This window comes from Mesoplodon densirostris, chromosome 4 (genome assembly GCF_025265405.1).
Source record: "Mesoplodon densirostris isolate mMesDen1 chromosome 4, mMesDen1 primary haplotype, whole genome shotgun sequence".
NCBI lineage: Eukaryota > Metazoa > Chordata > Mammalia > Artiodactyla > Ziphiidae > Mesoplodon > Mesoplodon densirostris.
In genome coordinates, this window is record NC_082664.1 from 80400615 (window position 1) to 80421621 (window position 21007).

A 21007-nucleotide genomic window follows, 5' to 3' on the forward strand; every position below is an offset into this window, starting at 1 on the left:
GGAAGACCCAGTGATACACTTATGACTGGAGCAGAGATAAGGGAAAGGAGAAAAACATGGTGAAGTTTTGGCTTCTCCCTTGGACCTTTGAGAAAAATATTCCTATGACAGTCTAAGTGCTTCTTAATCATTTATTTGGTTCGGCAGTATGTAAAGGAAAAAACAAATCAAGTCAGCAATATCTAAGACTCACAACCCAGCATAAGAAACCAACATGGAACAAAGCTTTGGCAACATACTGTTCTCTTGCTTCTGGATCCATCTTTTCATCATTCTTTTTAATCAAGTTCCAGAATTTTCTTAGTTTAGGTGTCTTTTTTAATTCTAATTCCAATCGTGCCTGAAAGAGTGATGTGACATTAAATCATCAGTAACCCCAAAGCTTACAAGGATAAAGATTAGATCAACTATTAGGTAGTTTTCTAATGTATGGATATAATATAGAGCAATGGGATAAAACCAGAAAGCAACATGACAAAACCTGAAAACCAAGAAACAAATACCTATATTTTAAAGAACTGTTCAATTCTGACACTTGTTAATAGAAAAAAATAAGGCAAAAGAAACTGCCTTTTCTAGTCAAGATTTTAAGCTCAATAATAAATTTTTTTCTTATTTCTAAAATTAAGGACTTCAATTTGAAAAATATGAGCATTAACATTTAGGAGCATTAAAGTTCAAAAAAAGGGTCTGAAACAATGAACATAAAACAGCTACCACAATAAGGAAATGTCCACACCACCACATTCTTTCTTACCACACTTATCTATTTTTTTTTTTTTTTTTGCTGTACGCGGGCCTCTCACTGCTGTGGCCTCTCCCGTTGCGGAGCACAGGCTCCAGACACACAGGCCCCGCGGCCATGGCTCGCGGGCCCAGCCGCTCCGCGGCATGTGGGATCCTCCGGGATCGGGGCACGAACCCGTGTCCCCTGCATCGGCAGGCAGACTCTCAACCACTGCGCCACCAGGGAGGCCCACACACTTATCTATTTTTAACTTAGTATTAATTATTTATACGTGCCTGTTTTCACCTTCATCAACTGGTACCTATGAATGAGCTTGCATATCTGGGCGTCTACAAAATCACCCAAGAGCAGGAAATGGAATTCTGAATACAGTATTATACTGAAATTTGATAGTTTTAACTTTATTCCCTAAGATCTGTTAATTTGATACTGGCACATATTATCCAACGAGAATTTGATGAGAAAAATGAAGTTGCTAATACTAAACATAATTCTGATCTTCTCCTATAGCTGTATGTACATTCCAATCAAGGAAAATAAAAAATTCAAGTCTGTATTTAGTCTCATCCAAAGACATATATACGAGTAATAATATTTTACTAAATTAACTCCTCTCTGAGCACAATAGATATTACCTTATTTCACCTTACAATAATGAAATCAGGTGAAACGTATGCTAGCTTACATATAAAAACTTTAAAACGGAAAAAACTACATCTATAAGTTAATGCATAGTAAATTAGACAAATTTTGTAAGCAGGAAAGGGGATTTTTAGCTACCATTTTATATCCATATTAAAGCTACACAGTCTAAAACCACATGTTCCACTCATAAATATATGTAAGTTTCTGAAATTAGATACTTACAGGCTGTAAGCCCATCCACATTGGGAGGGAGATAAGCTGCTGTACTTGACTCCGTATCAAGTCTACTTCCTGTTTAAAGCATGAAGAAACCAAGTTTATAAACACACCAGCACTTTTACCTAAGTCTTTACATAAGGCGCGTACTGTCTTTTTAAGTCCTGGGGGAAAACATGCTATCAGTACTTTCAAATTAATGATATTTTATTATTAAGAAGTTCAATACTTTTTAAAAAAGATACAGTCAAGCCTCATTATTTGTAGATTCCACATTTGTGAATTCATCCACTTGAAAAAATGTATTTGTAATCCCCAATTCAATATTCCTGATGCTTTTGCTGTCATTCATTGTCAGCACAGAGCAGAGAAAAATGTGAGCTGCCCAACACACACATTTCCAGCTGAGGCTGGACAAGGTGATGCTCTGCCTTCTTGCTTCAGCTCTCAAATTATACACTAGCATATTTTTTTGGTCTATTTAGTGCTACTTTTTCACATTATTGTGTTTTTTGTTGGTGATTTTGCTATTTAAAATGGCCCCAAGCACAGGACTGAAGTGTCGTCCAGTGTTCCTGGGCATTAGAAGGCTGCGATGTGCCTTACAGAGGAAATATGTGTGTTAGATAAGGTTTGCTCTAAGTTACAGCACTGTTGACCACGAGTTCAATGTTAATGAATCAACAACATATATTACATAAGGTGACTTTAAACAGAAACACATAAAACAGTTAGACGCTGATCAGTTTGTTGTGACCGGAGGCTTGCATAAACCTAACCCTGTATCTTCCCCAAGAGCAATGGTTCAGTTATAGCTAATTCAGTGTTTGCAGCTACTTTATAGAGTGTAGCTACCTCAAATAATGAGAACTGATGGTAAGCTGAAAAAAACAAAGTATTTCAATAATAAGCTAGCTTTTAAGTTAATTAAACCTAGCACCAATCTACTAATACTAATTAAATCTTGGTTTTGTTCAATTGCTGACAAGGAATCACATCTATTTATATTTGCTTTTTTAATTTAATAAATGTTAAAGAGATAATAGTGACATATCATAAATCTTTTTCTTATGTCTTTACAAGATCCATGTGAGGTACTACATGGAAACAGAATAATCATCCATCTACCAAGACTGTTTTCAGGGAAAGAAAAAACCCCGTGCATTCTCCTGTATGGGTCTAAATGCACTATCAATTCAGAAGCACCTATCTTTAAATAAATAGGTATATACCTTCAGATAACCACAGGAGAGAAGCACGAACGAAATAGTAATTACGGTAAATATTTATTTTTTAGAGATATCCTATGAAGAATGAAAAGTGTCATACACAACCCAAGAGACTTTCAAAGATCATCCATAACCACCCCTAAACAGTCAACTAAAAACATAACTCTCCTGCTGACCTGCCAGCTTATGCATGAAGTATGCCTGAGAAGTAATGAAACCATGTTTTTGTGTATAGCTTACACACACAGATCTCATTACTCAGTGTTCATATTAGACTCTTTGTTGCTCTACGTCTGGAGAACTTCAGTTCTTATTATCATTTTACTTAGAGGCTAGATAGAGAAAAGGAGGGATCAAGTCTAAATCTATTAAAAAGCAAACAGATCTTATAAAAAGATTTTACTGAGAAGGGGCTGAAATCAAGCTGTTAGCATTATCCTCATTCCCCACTACTATGAAGAGTTGGCTACAGAGGTAATCTCATCTACATTCAACTGAAAAGAACAAGAAAACTTGAACGTTTCCCCAAAAGATAAAGTAAAATTACCAAACTATTGAAGCAATGATCAAGAAAGAGCAATAAGACTGTCTGTTCATGGAGTGAAAATTCACCATCAGTTTCAGCTAATGCCGCTTTCAAGATACACTTGAAAAAGAATGGGAAGTCATCTGGCTTCTTCTTAAAAGTCTGAAAAGAAAAATAAAAATTCATTTTGAAATGGCTTGCTCACCTCTTTTCCTCCTTTAAGCAAACACTGGTGGACTTTTTAGTAGTCCATTAACAACACCTAATAATTACAAAAAGATTATTTGCTTTCTTATTAACGGTAGCAAGTCAAATATAGGTTTCTGGCAGGACTATGTGAGAGTTGCAGAAACGTTCAGCTAATAAAATAATGGCTTCAATTCCTTTATTTTTTCTTCAAGGATTAGGCTGGTAATTAGCTTAGGCTTTGTTTTCTTATTAAAGATCTAAAGTGTTTTAACTCTTCTAATTTAAACAAAAGAAACAACATCTTTAGCAAAAACTAAAGTCTTCCCACTCTAATCTCAAAGACAGCCTTTCCTTTATATTGTCTCTTTACTCTTAATATATGATGTTAAAAAAAAAAAGGTAAATAATGTAAATATATTCAAGCCTCTCTGTGATCTACCTCCCCACCTAGTTTCTTTCTGTTACCTCTCCCTTCTTTCACAGGCATGTGCTCCAAATGTGTGGCCTGCACTAGCTGTTTTCACTTACTTCTCTACAACAGGTTTCCACCCACAGCACTCCCTGAAGTTGTTACAGCTGTCAAGCCCAAAGGACTCTTACCAACACTCAACCCCTTTTCAATGTGCTGAAGGCTCCTCCTCCTTTGTCACTTTACAGACCAGTGTTCCTAGGGTTCTAGCCTCATTCTTCTTTTCCCCCTCCCATTACTTCAACTATGCTAATGATTCTAAATACACATTTTCAGTCCAGGTTTCTCTAGACCCTTAGATTCCTTTGTCTACTAGACAATTTCACCCAGATATTCCAAAAGCAATTTAAACTCAGTAAGTCCAAAACTCAATTCAATAATTTTGTACCCTCCAAAGTATTCCTCAACCCTCTTCTACCTATCTTGATAAATGGCACTCTCATCTTTTACATTCAGTTGCCCAAGCCTGGAAGGTTATTGGAAATAATACCTCTCCCCGCTAAAGCTACTTCAATTATCAGGTCCAATCAATTCTATTTTCCAAATCTGTGTGTAACTTCTTCTCTTTATCTGTACTATCTTTTCTCTGTTTCAAGCTCTAATCACCAAAGTGGTCTTTATAACATGCAAACTGATCAAGTCATTCTCTGCCTTCCCTTTCCCTTCCTTTGGTAGTTCGAAGCAACTTCAAGAAATCCCTAAGATGTCTCAATAAGACACAAGGCCCTTAGTTTACTCTGGGTTCTAATCTGCCATACGATGGTAGTCACTTAATGAATATTTGAGTGAAGTGTCCATGGTTTTATCTTAAAGAATGTTAACACCTTTTCATTTTGGAGACTATCCCCTCAAAAAAGATGTCAAGTATCCATGCCTTTCCTTCATTTAAAAAAGTCTGACTGGAGGGGAAGAAACTCTTTCGATGAGCTGACCATTTCATGGTGGCCAAAGAAAGCCAAGATTTTGGACCTCTACTAGCTGATCAAGCCTCTACTACCATAGCACAAAGAGAAAATGTCAGTCAATTAGAAATGTCAAAAAGGGAAAACAGATCCCAAATCAGAGACAAAGAGAAAATTGAAATTACAATATATCTGTCTCGACTTTGGAAACACTATTCACATAAAACTACAAATATATACTCCCTGCTGTGAAACAAGGCACTGAAAAATATTATCTCATTTGAGCATTATCTATTTGTGCTACTTAATATAAATTTTACTTTATCTGATGTAAAAGTCTTTATAACTCATGCCACTCTGTTTTAAGTTCAAAGCAGAAAAATAACTCCACATTCATAATTTTTCAATTCACGGTAAATTAGTTTAAAGAAAGTATTGAAACCGAAAGAAATCTTATATTATTTTTCATACATCCATTCTTTTTCTCAAAATTTAATTTATTATTGGATAAAGTTCTGTTCTAAAAACATTACTTATTATTGGCAAAAAGTCTGCTACTTTGCAATGGCTTAAGTGGCCAAAGTAAGAAAGCTATGAAGTAATTTAAATCTGTTACCTCCCATGCAGGGACATTTTCTCTGAACTTCTCATTCACCATACAGCAGATTGACATTAAATAGGCTTTGCTGGACACTTCTGGAGAATAATTCATCCAGAGGTAATTTTCAAGATACTGGCTGTGGAAGAATGAAAAGTCATAGAATATTTCATTAGTTACCACCACTTCTTTGTAATATATCACTCCCCTGAAAAAGCTTAATTATTTATAACTTTTTGAAAACCTATATTTATAGTTTGAGAATCCTTCACAAATTTACCTATAATGTAGGTCAGGGCTACCAACTACAAACATATGTAGCAAATGTGGCTGTGGAGAATGACAGCCTTATACTTTCAAAGAGGGAGACCTCAAAGGTTATTGACATATATAATTATCACCATTAGAGCACTGGATATTCCCTTATCTAGGGCATTTCGTGGAGTAAAAAATAAAAAGATCTGACAAATATCAGCTCTAAAATGAAATGGTATGATGGGCAGCTTCACAGATAAATGTATCTGAGAAATTAACATGAACTCACATCAGGACCAAATGATTTCTGGAAACTAAGAGACTTAATCAAAAAGAGGATTTGTTACTTAATTTACAAGGTATTCAACATAAGTCAGTTTTCAAGGTAACTGGCATTTCCCCCTCAAGATGCCAAAATTATTATTCTAAGACTTTGGTGAAAATATTCCTAAACAAAGTAAATATTTCTGATTTCTAAAACAAAGCTTAGCCATTTCTTATTCAGAGTAATTATAAACATCAATTACTGTACGGGGTTGTAAAATACTCTCAAGTACTAATGCAAAAAAGAAGGACTTGGGGCTTCCCTGGTGGCGCAGTGGTTGAGAGTCCGCCTGCCGATGCAGGGGATACGGGTTCCTGCCCTGGTCCGGGAAGATCCCACATGCCACGGAGCGGCTAGGCCCGTGAGCCATGGCTGCTGAGCCTGCGCATCCGGAGCCTGTGTTCCGCAACAGGAGAGGCCACAACAGTGAGAGGCCCGCGTACCGCAAAAAAAAAAAAAAAAAAAAAAAAAAAAAAAAAAAAAAAGAACTTTTGTTCCAATTTTAAATCACTCCACACGTATTACTTTTCAATGGGTTACAAGTGCACGTGCTCATACATGCACACACACACAGAGTTATGCATTTTAGATTCTGCTATAGCATATAATTTTTCTACTTTCTCTTATGCTTCAAAGGTCTGCTCACGTTGGTATTTCTATGGGTCTATCTTTAGCCATCATTCTTGCTTAATTTGCAAGAGCCTAGGAAACTGATAAATAGTATTTTATCCTAAACAATGGCTAAAAGGCTCCAAGTTAGAGACTACTCTTTCATAAATAAAATGCATGAAACTTCATATCATTCTTTTCTTACAAGCTTAAATTTTTTCCTGAATTATGCCCTTTAGAACTTCCATTACCAAGTCTGTTAGTGTGAATCTGTGTGAAATCTCTTCATTTCATGGCAGTTTAGCTGGTGATAGAATTCTTTCTAGGTTGAGATTCCTACTTTTTTTCTATGTACTAGTCTCATACTACTATCTTCTCTATCATTACAACTGAGAAGTCTACAATCAATTTGTTCTTCTTCCTCTTTGAGTAATCTTTTTCTCTCCAGCAGATTTTAAGATCTTTACTATGTCACTGTTGCTCTGTTCACCATTTGCTGTATATACTTCCTGAATCTAAAAGACTCAGGTTTCAACTGCAGAAAATTCTTAACCATCATCTCTTCTAAAATGACACTCCCTCATTCTCTCTAAATGTCTTCTGAAACTCCTAATGGATCTTCTCATTCTAGCATCTAGATCTCTTAATTGCCTTGTATACTTTCCACCTCTATTTCTCTTTGCTATTATTTGTTACTTTCCTCAGATCTAAATCCCCATTCACTAATTCCCTCTTTAGCTGTGTCTAATCTACTTAATTTGCCCACTGAGTTTTTTAATTTCAATGATTTTTATTTTCATTTTTCCCCAAACTGTCCATATTTAGTGTCCTGTTTCTTGTTCACATATTCTATTTGTTTTTTTATGCCCATAATAATTTTAAACATGATTTGACAGTGTGTATCAATTATATAATTACCTGGGATTTTCTGGGGGATATCTAATTCTATTCTTTATTGTTTCAACTAAATCTTGCTTTAATGTGCTTTGTAATTGGGAGTTTGAACTCATCTTTAGCAGGGTTTTAGCTATAGGATTTTTTTTTGCAGTACAGTTGGAATACATATCCTTTCAGAGTATCTTTATATTTGTTCCTGCCAGATGCCCCACAGATATCACTGGCTTGCCACAGTTTTTAACAGTAATGTCTTGGGTATTATCTGACTACACAGCAAACTGCAAACCTATTCTTTACATTTTTCAGATGATGAATCTGAGAATATTAGAGTCAATGATTTGCCCAAGATGATGCAGTTATCTCCATGATATACAGATGATACACACCTGACTCCAAACTACATCTCTTTAAACCCAACTTAAGGACTGTTCAATAATTCCTTGATTCTATTTTGGCAATCACAGCAAATGTAATCTATATAATAACATGTCCCTCTGATGCATTTCATCAAAGATTCAGTTCACTCTCCTGTACCCAGGCACCTCCTCCATGCCATCTCACTTTCCACTCTAGCAAGAGACCATCAATTATCTCTACTACAAACTTGAGACTCATTGTCTGGAGGCTGGCACAGAGAAAATGGCATTCTCACCCAGAAATTATTATTTTTTATTTTTTTATTTTTTGCTTTATAACAAATTTAATCAGTTATACATATACATATGTTTCCATATCCCCTCCCTTTTGCATCTCCCTCCCACCCTCCCTATCCCACCCCTCCAGGCGGTCACAAAGCACCGAGCTGATCTCCCTGTGCTATGCAGCTGCTTCCCACTAGCTATCTACCTTACGTTTGGTAGTGTATATATGTCCATGCCGCTCTTTCACTTTGTCACAGCTTACCCTTCCCCCTCCCCATATCCTCAAGTCCATTCTCTAGTAGGTCTGTGTCTTTATTCCTGTCTTACCCCTATGTTCTTCATGACATTTTTTTTCTTAAATTCCATATATATGTGTTAGCATACAGTATTTGTCTTTCTATTTCTGACTTACTTCACTCTGTATGACAGACTCTAGGTCCATCCACCTCATTACAAATAGCTCAATTTCATTTCTTTTTATGGCTGAGTAATATTCCATTGTATATATGTGCCACATCTTCTTTATCCATTCATCCGATGATGGACACTTAGGTTGTTTCCATCTCCGGGCTATTGTAAATAGGGCTGCTATGAACATTTTGGTACATGTCTCTTTTTGAATAATGGTTTTCTCAGGGTATATGCCCAGTAGTGGGATTGCTGGGTCATATGGTAGTTCTATTTGTAGTTTTTTAAGGAACCTCCATACTGTTCTCCATAGTGGCTGTACCAATTCACATTCCCACCAGCAGTGCAAGAGTGTTCCCTTTTCTCCACACCCTCTCCAGCATTTATTGTTTCTAGATTTTTTGATGATGGCCATTCTGGCTGGTGTGAGATGATATCTCATTGTAGTTTTGATTTGCATTTCTCTAATGAGTAAAGATGTTGAGCATCCTTTCATGTGTTTGTTGGCAGTCTGTGTATCTTCTGTGGAGAAATGTCTATTTAGGTCTTCTGCCCATTTTTGGATTGGGTTGTTTGTTTTTTTGTTATTGAGCTGCATGAGCTGCTTATAAATTTTGGAGATTAATCCTTTGTCAGTTGCTTTATTTGCAAATATTTTCTCCCATTCTGAGGGTTGTCTTTTGGTCTTGTTTATGGTTTCCTTTGCTGTGCAAAAGCTTTGAAGTTTCATTAGGTCCCATGTGTTTATTTTTGTCTTTATTTCCATTTCTCTAGGAGGGGGGTCAAAAAGGATCTTGCTGTGATTTATGTCATAGAGTGTTCTGCCTATGTTTTCCTCTAAGAGTTTGATAGTTTCTGGCCTTACATTTAGGTCTTTAGTCCATTTTGAGCTTATTTTTGTGTATGGTGTTAGGGAGTGATCTAATCTCATACTTTTACATGTAACTGTCCAGTTTTCCCAGCACCACTTATTGAAGAGACTGTCCTTTCTCCACTGTACATTCCTGCCTCCTTTATCAAAGATAAGGTGACCATATGTCCGTGGGTTTAACTCTGGGCTTTCTATCCTGTTCCATTGATCTATCTTTCTGTTTTTGTGCCAGTACCATACTGTCTTGATTACTGTAGCTTTGTAGTATAGTCTGAAGTCAGGGAGCCTGATTCCTCCAGCTCCATTTTTCGTTCTCAAGATTGCTTTGGCTATTTGGGGTCTTTTGTGTTTCCATACAAATTGTGAAATTTTTTGTTCTAGTTCTGTGAAAAATGCCAGTGGTAGTTTCATAGGGATTGCATTGAATCTGTAGATTGCTTTGGGTAGTAGAGTCATTTTCACAATGTTGATTCTTCCAATCCAAGAACATGGTACATCTCTCCATCTATTTGTATCATCTTTAATTTCTTTCATCAGTGTCTTATAATTTTCTGTATACAGGTCTTTTGTCTCCTTAGGTAGGTTTATTCCTAGATATTCACCCAGAAATTATTATACATAAAAGTTCCTGGAAGGTAACAACCCCCTTTTTCAGTTATTAAAAATCTTTCACTGTCACTGGTGCCTTCAATATGTTCTGCTGCTTTCTCCTTCAGTTCCTGCAATTCTCTTGGTATCTGATATTTGCCAGGACCATAGAATTCTGGTTTTATCCTAATCATATATCAGCATCCTCTTGATTTTTATTTACTTTTCTTCTGAAAGATGGCATGATATGATGAAACAGGCATATTAATCTAAGGGCCAGATGGACCCAATTTCTAACCTCAGTGCTCTCTATAAAATAAGGAAGCTCTTACTGGGATTATTATGAGGATTAAATGAGATCAAGTATTCAGTGACAATACAGTCCTTAGGATATAGTAGGAGTCTACTTACAAGTTAATTCATAGCTATAAACATCAATTTCTCTCCGTAAAAATAATAAGAACACGTACATCATGACATTTTTTGTGAGGATCATATCAGTGTATGTAGGGAGAAACAGTTGTTAATAGAGACTGACTTCTGATGCAGACTAGACCTCAAGAAGTGTGGAGAAGTGGAAAAACCATGAGCTTTGGCATCAGACATTGGCATCCCAGCTCTGCCAATTACTTAAATGGATTATCTTTAACAAATAACTGCTCTGACCTCAGTTTCTTCCTTCACTAAGTGGAGAGTATAATACTGACTTTGCAGGGTTTCTGTGAGTGCTCTGTATGTAAAATGTTTATCAATGTGCCTAGCAGAAGGTTCAATAAGTGGCAGATACTACTATCATCAACAGCAACCTTGGCTTTTACTTCCAGCCTACTGGCCACACCTGGCTGTAATATAATCTAAATTGTAACCTAAAAATTATATATTCTCTTCTGTCTGAAGTATTTATCAGTGGCTTAGGTCAGAACAATGCTGGCTTAGTAATAAAAAGTTAGCCTGGAAGGAAAAAATGGCTACTGAATGCATTCCAATTTACTCCCATTATCACTAGAGGAACCAAAGAAGAGTTCAGAAATTGCTTAGCACACACTATCTTAATTAGTGAAAAACAACTCAAAATACAAGTTACACTAATAATGGAACATCATCTTTGAAAACAAAGGCTATCATACACGTATTCCAAAATAAGCCAATCACAAAAATATAAATCTTTTAAAATTTATAATTATTTTCGTATCCACTCACAGAAATGTACAGAAAACTTAGCTAAAAGTTAAGTCACACTGTCATCTTTAACTTCATCAAAGTAAAGCCTTTAAACTCACCTAAATTCCAAGAGCATTATCTTTCTGATGGCAAATCTAAAAATAGAAAAATAAATAGTAAAAATATTTAAATAGAGAAAATAAACATTTCTGAGTCACTAATGAAGATGTATTTTGGAATCTTGTTTTAATATTGACTCACATATCAGAATAATTATATTTATTTATGCATTGAAAAAAGCAAATTTTCTTTTTATTTTTTGTTTGTATTTTGTTTCAGATAGTTTATTTTTAAAAACTGTCTAAGAAGAGTTACTTATATCCTACCCATATAACAAACACAATCAGCACCATGACATACAAGGATACAACACATAGATTAATAAGCCAAGTAATTTTAATCAAAACACAAGTGCTCATCAATATTCATAATATTAGATCACAACTGCCAAAAGCTAGCCTGTCTCAATTTCTTAAGCACTGGCTAACATTCTTCCATTTAATAATCAAATGAAAACATTCTGCTGAAGTCATGCCCTCCTATAAGCACAAGGGACACATGTATCTATATCACAAACATGGGAATCAGGCTTCTGTAGCCTTGACATTAAGTTTAAAACATTAGAAAATTGTGGAGGGAAAATCAGATATCTCTTTATATACTTTAAAAATCAGAGTGTTTTGTTTTATATGGATAAATGATGCAGTAGTTACAGGGTATCCTTCCAAAGGTAGGTTCAAACATCCACTAATTTAGTTTTATCATTTTGTATACTGAAAATAAAGTAGCCAGACCAGAACCATGCCACTGGATATTAGCCTCCAGCTTTGAAAATTAAATGAGTATGCATTATAAATTTATAATACCCCAAGAGACCATTATCCTGTCAAAATCCTATTCCACTGATTTCTGATCTCTTAGTTTCACTGAGCAAGCAATGTCAGAACTTTAGTGAGAATGAAATGAAGGATTTAACTGTGCAAGAGCACAAAGACAGAACACTGCCAAGGCACTGGCTTCTACAGCCAGCCAAGCCACTGAGAGGATACCAGAGCTTCTGTCGTACACTCTAGATCTCCAGCTGCAGGCATTTCACTTTATATGTGTGTTGGACAACAGAATTCAGGGCCTGCTATGCAAATACCTGCACCCTTAATTTCTTCAGCCACATATAGGACCTCATTGATGAAAGAAAGAAAATCTTGGCTCGCGAGATAGATCAGTATTCTAGTCATGATTTAGCATTACCTTGGTAACATCTTTAAACACCCTGGGACCCAGTTTCCTCATGTACAAAAGAGGTGAAGTGGTCAATTTTTTTTTCCTATGGATGACTGGACAAGTGAAAAATCAGTTTTGATGGGTCAAGATAATGCAAAAACACTCAATTTCTCTTATAGCAATCTTGGTGGTATTCATTAAATTGGGGGTTTTACACTTCTGCTAGTAAACTTTCTGAGACAGATAAAGAACTTAACTAAAGGTATACATATAAGATACAAAAATGGGTCTAGAGACTAGATATTATACCAGAAAATCTTTAAAGATAAGGATGAAAAGTTATAAGAAATAATGAGAAATATAAATAAAGGATTTGGGGATGGTTATTTTATTAAGTTACCAATATTTACTGAGAGCATGCTTTGTAAAGCCTGACTCTGGTCAAGGGTTTAACATGCATTTCATTAAATCCTCCCAAAGCTGGATAATTTATATACAATACATCAGGTCTATTAACTGTATTGTTAACTGGATGATTAAATTTGATTGAAAAAAAAAAGAGTGGGGAGGGGTAGGCAAAGGGGTTTTTTTTTGCTGCTATAATTGCCCTCTGTTATCTCTCTTGGGATATGAGAAAACATGCGGTCTGGAGCTGTGGCAGCCCCTTTGTAACCACATAGGGAAAGCCAGAAAGTTTGTTAAAAGGTTGACAAAGACCCTCACGTTATGAACTTCTGAACTACCTACTCCAGATTTATTGTTAAATAGATGATTAAAAAATCAAATAATAATTGTGAACAAAGGAAGCCAGCCATAAAATAGTACATACCATGTGTTTCCATTTATTTAAAGTTGAAAACCAAGCAAAACTAAACTATAGTGTTCACGTTTGCATACTTACATATTTAAATGGTAAAGCAAAGGGCACATAAGGGTTTGTGGGATGCTAAAAGGTTGGTTTTTTTACCTCAGTGGTGGTAAAAATTCAGAAGGCTAAATGTTTCTGTACATTTTATGTGCTTTCTGTTAATTTCATAGTAAAGAGGTTTAAACATTTTTAATAAAAAGAAATATAAACACTGGCAAAAGTAAATTGCTCTAAAAGCCATCCCTTTTTTTTCTTTCAGTATAAAAATCACTTGGATGGATTAATAATCATACCAAAGTGTGTGGGTTAAGAGAGTCCTAAAGGGCGAATGGACCCTGTCCTATTTAAGAACAGGGTATTGGATAAGAGCAAGAGAACAAGGATTTAACAACCTGGCGCTGTCTGTATCTATGGTAAAATATCTTGGGCTAGTTACTTAATCTCTCTATACCTCAGTTTCAGCATCCATAAAATGAGGATAACAGTAACTATCACAGAATTGTTGTGAGGATAAATACGCTGCTATATACAATGTGCTGAGATCAGAATCTGGCACATAGTAAGCACTCCAGAAATGACAATTACTGTTACTTTTAATATTTTAAAATCAAACAGATAAAATACATTAAGACAAATTCACCAAATCTGATAATGGTAAGGATAGCAAATATGAATCTTTTGTGTAATATACTACAATGGGGATTGAACAATATGGTATTTTAAGATCTATCTGATTTTGAGATTCTAGAAGTGATCATTTATACCATAAGAATATAAGAACTGATTGATTTAATTCCCAGATGCCTTCTAGGGAAACAGGGATGATGTACAAAAAAATGTATATTATAAGAACCTTAATGTATCATATTAAGAGTGCCTTATGGCTATAAACTGCCTATTTTGATAGCCTACAAACAAGTTAATAAATCTTACATTAAGCCATTCCCCAATAATGAAGAAGGTATGAGCATATAACTCTGCAAAACAGCTTCCACAAGGCACTAGTCTAAAAAAAAAAGGTCATTAAAATTTTAAAATATACACTACAGTTTTTGTGCTACACAGGTGCATTATTTAACTTTTTGAACTTAGAGATTTGGGGGCAAGATGCAATCAGTTCACTTTTATTCAAGTGTTTAAATATGTACAAGATGAGAATATGGCTGTTAAGAGTGCCGTGATAAGACTCAGGGAGCCCCGCCAACGACTGTTACTACTTTCAGCAATTAAAAATGACTTAGCCAAGTCTATGTAACTTAAAAATCACCAGCAGCTTTTAGTTGTTAATTATATAAAAATTATATTCAAGGAAGCAATATTAGTAGCAAAGGCTTAATTAAATACCCCCCAAACCCTAAGCAATCATTGGAGTGAAACCCTGTTCTACAAAGAAGCAGAGAACTAGTTCTGAAGGTTCAAGGTAAATTCCAGATTGGTTTATCCTTAATATATAATAAAAAAGGGTCCTAGAATTTATCTAACCACTCATCTTCAGTTAACTTTCCTCAGGCAATTTCCTCCATATCCACACTCACACCAACAAGTCATATGTTACATATATGCTCAAATGTGATATCTTTTTCTTCTTTTATTAGAGTATAGTTGCTTTACAATGTGTGTTAGTTTCTGCTGTACAGCAAAGTGAATCAGCTATACATATACATATATCCCCTTCTTTTTGGATTTCCTTCCCATTTAGGTCACCAGAGCACTGAGTAGAGCTCCTTGTACTACACATTCTGCTCTCATTAGTTATCTATTTTATAAACAGTAGTGTATATATGTCAATCCCAATCTCCCAATTCATCCCACCCCTGCTTTCTCCCCTTGATGTCCGTACGTTTGTTCTCTACATGTGTGTGTCTGTTTCTGCTTTGCAAATACGTTCATCTGCACTATTTTTCTAGATTGCATATATATGTGTTAATGTACGATATTTGTTTTTCTCTTTCTGACTTACTTTACTCTAAGAGAGGATCTTTGCCTGATCATCAATCTAAAATAGCAGTCCTGTTGCTATACCCTAATCCCACTTTAATTCATAGCACTTACTACCTGCTGATACTGTATATATATATATATATATATATATATATATAGTCTGTCTAGGTAAGAATTAGAACACAGCTTCATGAGTAGAGGCTTCATCTGCCATGTTCACTGATGCACCCTTAGCATTGAAGTGGTGGTTGATACAAAGTAGGCTCAACCCAGTCCTCTCTTCAGAACTCTACACCTAAATACCCAACTGCATATTCTACATCTCTCTCTATAGCTCTTCAGTGGCTAGAATTCAACATTTCTAAAAGTGACTAGTGATCTACACCCAATCCCACCACCAACAACAGCAAAAGTCAGCAATGGCACCTAATCACCTGACAACCTTTGCCAAAAATTTTGGAGTCATCCTTGATTCCTCCCTTCCTGCATTCACCACATCCAACCACTTCTATCTCTCAGATTGGTAACTCCTCTCTATCTCGACTTTCCATGCTAGTCCATGCCATCATTATCTTCAATCTGACTACAACAATATTTACCTGCCTCTTGCTCCCTCCAAATTTCCTGCCTCTTGCTCCCTCCAAAATTTAAAAATACTACCATCATGCTTCACTCGTTTCCTATTTCTCTTCAAATTTAAAACAAACAAACAAACAAACAAACAAACCTTAACATGGTCTTTGGCCCTACCTACTTCTACAGGCTCAATAATCGACTGCTAAAACAAAACAACTAGAGGACTTCCCTGGTGGCGCAGTGGTTAAGAATCTGCCTGCCAATGCAGGGGCACGGGTTCGAGCCCTGGTCTGGGAAGATCCCACATGCCGCAGAGCAACTAAGCCTGTGCGCCACAACGACTGAGCCTGCGCTCTAGAGCCTGCGAGCCACAACTACTGAGCCCACGCGCCACAACTTCTGAAGCCTGCGCACCTAGAACCGGTGCTCCACAACAAGAGAAGCCACCGCAATGAGAAGCCTGAGCACTGCAACGGAGAGTAGCCCCTGCTCGCCGCAACTGGAGAAAGCCTGCACGCAGCAACGAAGACCCAATGCAGCCAAACATAAATAAATAAATAATTTTTTTAAAAAAACGACTGGCCTCTTATTTTGACACTGCCTTTACAATATTTAGTAAAATTTACCTCCTAAGACTCAAACACATGAAAAAAATAAAATCTGAGATTTTATAAGGTCTATGACATTCATAACACAAATGTTTCTATTTCATATTAAAACGGTTAGTTACCTTTTAAAATACTCATTGGGCATATATATCTACAGGTGCAGATATGGAAATATACCCAAGACACATTGTTTAAAAAAAAAAAAGTCATGATGCAGAATGGTATGTAGAGTATAAACTCTTTGCTGTTTAAAAAAAAAAAATCAAAGTGGGGCTTCCCTGGCGGCGCAGTGGTTGACAGTCCGCCTGCCGACGCAGGGGACACGGGTTCGTGCCCCGGTCCGGGAAGATCCCACGTGCCGCGGAGAGGCTAGGCCCGTGAGCCATGGCCGCTGAGCCTGCGCGTCCGGAGCCTGTGCTCCGCAATGGGAGAGGCCACAGCAGTGAAAAGCCCGCATACCGCAAAAAAAAAAAAAAAAAAAAAAAAAAAAAAAAAAAATCAAAGGGGTAGAGAACTGGAACAGATGTATACATAAATAAAGAAACTAAGGGTTAAGGGACAGGGAAGAAGATGTACTGAAACTTACCCTTTCTGGGTACTGTTCAAAATAATTTTTATTTTTTATTATATATATAGTTTATACATTATGTACAAAATGCATATTTTATTATTTTGTATTTAATTATCATGTATATTTTACTTTTCCAATTTTTAAATAAGCTTTCAAAAAGATTTATCAGAAAATAAGAAAATTAGTATTAGTTGAACTGAAATTTTTAAATCTCCATATTTACTCTTCCTCACGTTCCTTCAAAAACAAAATAAACCCTGAAGAACTTAATCCCTCTAATCTGAGCCAAAAATTAAAAGGCAAAAAAATATCTTATGCCTCTTCAGCAGCTAGATATAGTTTTTCTAGTCACCATCTCCTTGATGACCAAATCAGAAAAAGGAAGGAAAGTTCCAAGTTTATGATTACATTTAGTTTAGAAGTTCAGATGAGATCCAAGTTAGTCCCATCTACTTCCTATGTATGAAAATTAAACTCATTCCTACCTTGACTTGACAATTTCTTTCTCATATATATCTTCAATCACCTGTTAAAAATATAAAAATGTTTAATATCTCAAATAACTTTTTTTCAGACTCTAAATTGAGAGTTTTCAATTACTGAGATTACACAAAACAAGGTGGTTTAGGAAAGCTATCAAATATCACTGCTATTGAAATAATACTTGAGATTTTTTATAATCCCATTATATCCCTCAAAATGTAAAATAACAGAAAGCAAAGTAGAAAAAAATAAATAATAAAATATATCTAAATAAAAATAATTCTAGAAATAATTATTATTATATGTATTTATTTCATTTCTAGGGAAAATAAAAATTCACAAGATCAGGATATTTTTTAAAACTTAACAAAGTATATAAATGTTATCAGGCTCCACCTAAGAGTTTTAACAAAGTGCTTTCAAAAACCAGAAAGTAAACTGAAAGTGAAAAAACATAACAGAAGCAAATGCTAATCATTACATCCTGTCTTCCAAGCACATATGATAAAACCTCAGAATTTTCACTTACTTGGGTTAGGGTGGGTAGGATGGTATAATACATAAGAATTCAGGTTCTGGGGTTGGAAGCCTGGTTCAAACCATCCACCTTTACTGCTGGAGACTACCTTTGCAGATGCATGACTGCTCTAAGGCTCAGTTTCCCAGTATACAAAAAGGATCTAATAATAAGAAGTACCCCATGGGGTTGCTCTAAGACAACACATGTAAAGAATTCAGTACAGGTCCTGGCACATGGCAAGCCTTTAATAATAGTTATCAGTAGCAGAAGTAATAGTAGTGCTAGTGACAAGAGTAGTTAAAAAAAAAACTCTAAAATTATCAAGTAGTTTAACATGGTATAATATAATATTATTTTATGGCAACTATGTCTTTTAACTGCTCAAAGTATACTTCTCAAATAAATGTTTGTGGGTGGTAAAGGGAGGAAGACAATGAGGCAAGCAAGTCTTGAATTTGTATGAAATTTTGTCATTCCTTTCCTGTTTATCAAAATCCAAATTAAATAATAAAATGAAGGGTATAATCTTCTTTAAATACCAACTTATACATAGCTTCATCTAGTGTTAACTAAAATGATCTGAATATAAATTTAATCTCTAAAAACCTTGATCTAATTCAGTTCAACTCAATCTAGTAGTGTCATAAAGATATTTTTGTTATTAATGAAAAATGACCCTAGGAACCCCCAGACCCAACATATACAAACACAAACATACACAAACAGCATATAGTAAGATAAAGCAACCTGGCTGATAATTAAGAGTAATTAATGTATGTCAAGTTTGTGAATATCCTCCTGATGAATAAAATGGGATTGCTGGCAAAACAAAAATATATTTATAAATAAAACATTTAAGCTCAAATAACGTGAGAAATTTGGGATTAAGTTCAGTTTTAATAAGAGTGCCTAGAGTATCACAATTCAATTTACAATGGCAAACTTAAAGCGAGTCTTCACTACTTGTTAAATGGCACGTGTATGTTAGCTCTATAAGACCTCTCTTTAAGAACCTATGTCAATGAGAATTAATCCTCCATTAGGAATTCTGCCTTTCGTTTATTCTAAATTGTGTCACCTGAATCCTAAGTCCCTTCCCTAATTGAATATGACTGGCCCTCAGTCATCTAATTCTCTAAACAACTCCCACCTCTTCCACCATTATTACAGATCTTTGTATCAGTTCATAAACCTAAAAATAAAAGAGAAAACAATAGATTTTATCCTACATGAACTAAAAAACTGTAGGAAAACTGATGTGTATTTACAAAGATATTCATTACATGATCACCTAATAATGATAAATCAGAACAATCTAAGAATCTATAAACAGGAAAATCCCCACACATTTTTAAAAAAGCTTAAAGGAAATAAAACAACTGATAGTAGAGGTTATCTCTGGGTAGTTACTTTTATTTTCTTATGTGTAGCTTCTGTATTTTACAAATTTTCTATTATGAGTAATTGTTAGTTTAGAAAACCATTCATTTTAACTTTTAAAAAAATTATGAAGAGCTTCTGTCGAATTAGCTCTTGAAAAAGATACAAAGAGCATACCTATTCAAAAGGGATGTTGCAAACCAAAAATACTTACCTTTATATCAAAAGGTGATTTTTTCTTGATATGGGGAGCCCAGTATTTACATGCTAACTGCAAAAGTAAACAGTATAAACAGTAAGTCATAGATTCATACCACTGTAGATTCATACCACTAACAGACTGAGATCATTCAGTGACAAGCTGTTTCCTAACAGGGTACTACTGGCGCAGGGCGAGGCGATAGAGTAATTTACCTATTAAGGGGACTAGATGATAGAGTAATTTACCTATTAAGGGGACTATATGGGCTTGCAGACCAGTTAGCATCTTTGGGCCCGATCCACTGAATGCCAGTAATGCCCTGCATGGCACCCTGCCACTATGATTTAAAAAAAACAAAACATACTTTTTAAACTGCTCCTATGGAAACAATAGGGTGAAGTTAATAACCACAGTCAAACATCTTCAGCATAGAGCTAACGAAACCCAGGTCTAGAAAGATTAAATGAGCTGCCCAAGACTACAATTAGTTAACAGGTGAGCCAGTACTAAAAAACAGATTCAAAATCCTCAGGAATGTTGATTTGCAAAACAATAATCTTTAAGTGATTAGTATACACTCAGGCACACCTAAACAAAACCTAAAAAAAAATTGTAGTTTATCAGTGGGTTATTACCAAGAATAAGAGTCAGTATGTTATATTTCAGCAAAGCAGGTTTTACCTGAAAAATGTGAATTTCAATACATATACTGGGATACCTCAGAGATACTGCAGGTTTGGTTCCAGACCACCACAATAAAGCGACTACCTCAATAAAGCAAGTCACATGAATTTTTTGGTTTCCCAAAAAATAAAAATAAAAGTTATAATTTACACTATACTGTAGTCTATTAAGTGGCAATAGCATTATGTCTTTAAAAAAACAATGTACATACCTTAATTTAAAAATACGTTACTGCTAAAAAATGCTAACCATTATTAAAGAAAGTGAGATCACAGAGTTCAGATATCTGATCTTCTTAAAACTAAATGTTAACCTCTACATCTCACTCATTCAATAATAATTAAAAAGCCCCTTTTCTGGTCAGGTGTGCCAGGTGCTCAGAAATAATGGAGGAGGAGGAGCAGGGAAATGGTAGGATCCCTACATACTCTCTGCCCTCATCTCATACCATTCTCCCTCTTACTTCTTAAGTTTGCTCTCCTGGCTTCTTTACATACACACCATAAGGCATTTCCACTTGCTACTCCCTGGACTGTTTCCCTGCTCTTCCCCAGACTGGCTCCTTTTTTGCATTCAGGTCTTAGCTTTTGCATTCAGGTCTTAGCTCATTCGGGTC

At 35.5% G+C, this 21007-nt stretch overlaps 1 protein-coding gene across 1 annotated transcript in view; it reads right to left on the reverse strand.

Moving 5' to 3' along the window:
• The window catches only part of AQR (aquarius intron-binding spliceosomal factor), a 111860-nt gene that overhangs the window by 89371 nt on the left and 1482 nt on the right, over nt 1-21007 (reverse strand). The window contains exons 2-8 of the mRNA XM_060096571.1: nt 19720-19776; nt 17608-17648; nt 11397-11432; nt 5541-5661; nt 3386-3526; nt 1616-1684; nt 240-340 (exon numbers count right to left, since the gene is read on the reverse strand). Of these exons, the coding sequence (XP_059952554.1) occupies nt 240-340; nt 1616-1684; nt 3386-3526; nt 5541-5661; nt 11397-11432; nt 17608-17648; nt 19720-19776 (566 nt within the window). The remainder of the gene's footprint in view (nt 1-239; nt 341-1615; nt 1685-3385; nt 3527-5540; nt 5662-11396; nt 11433-17607; nt 17649-19719; nt 19777-21007) is intronic.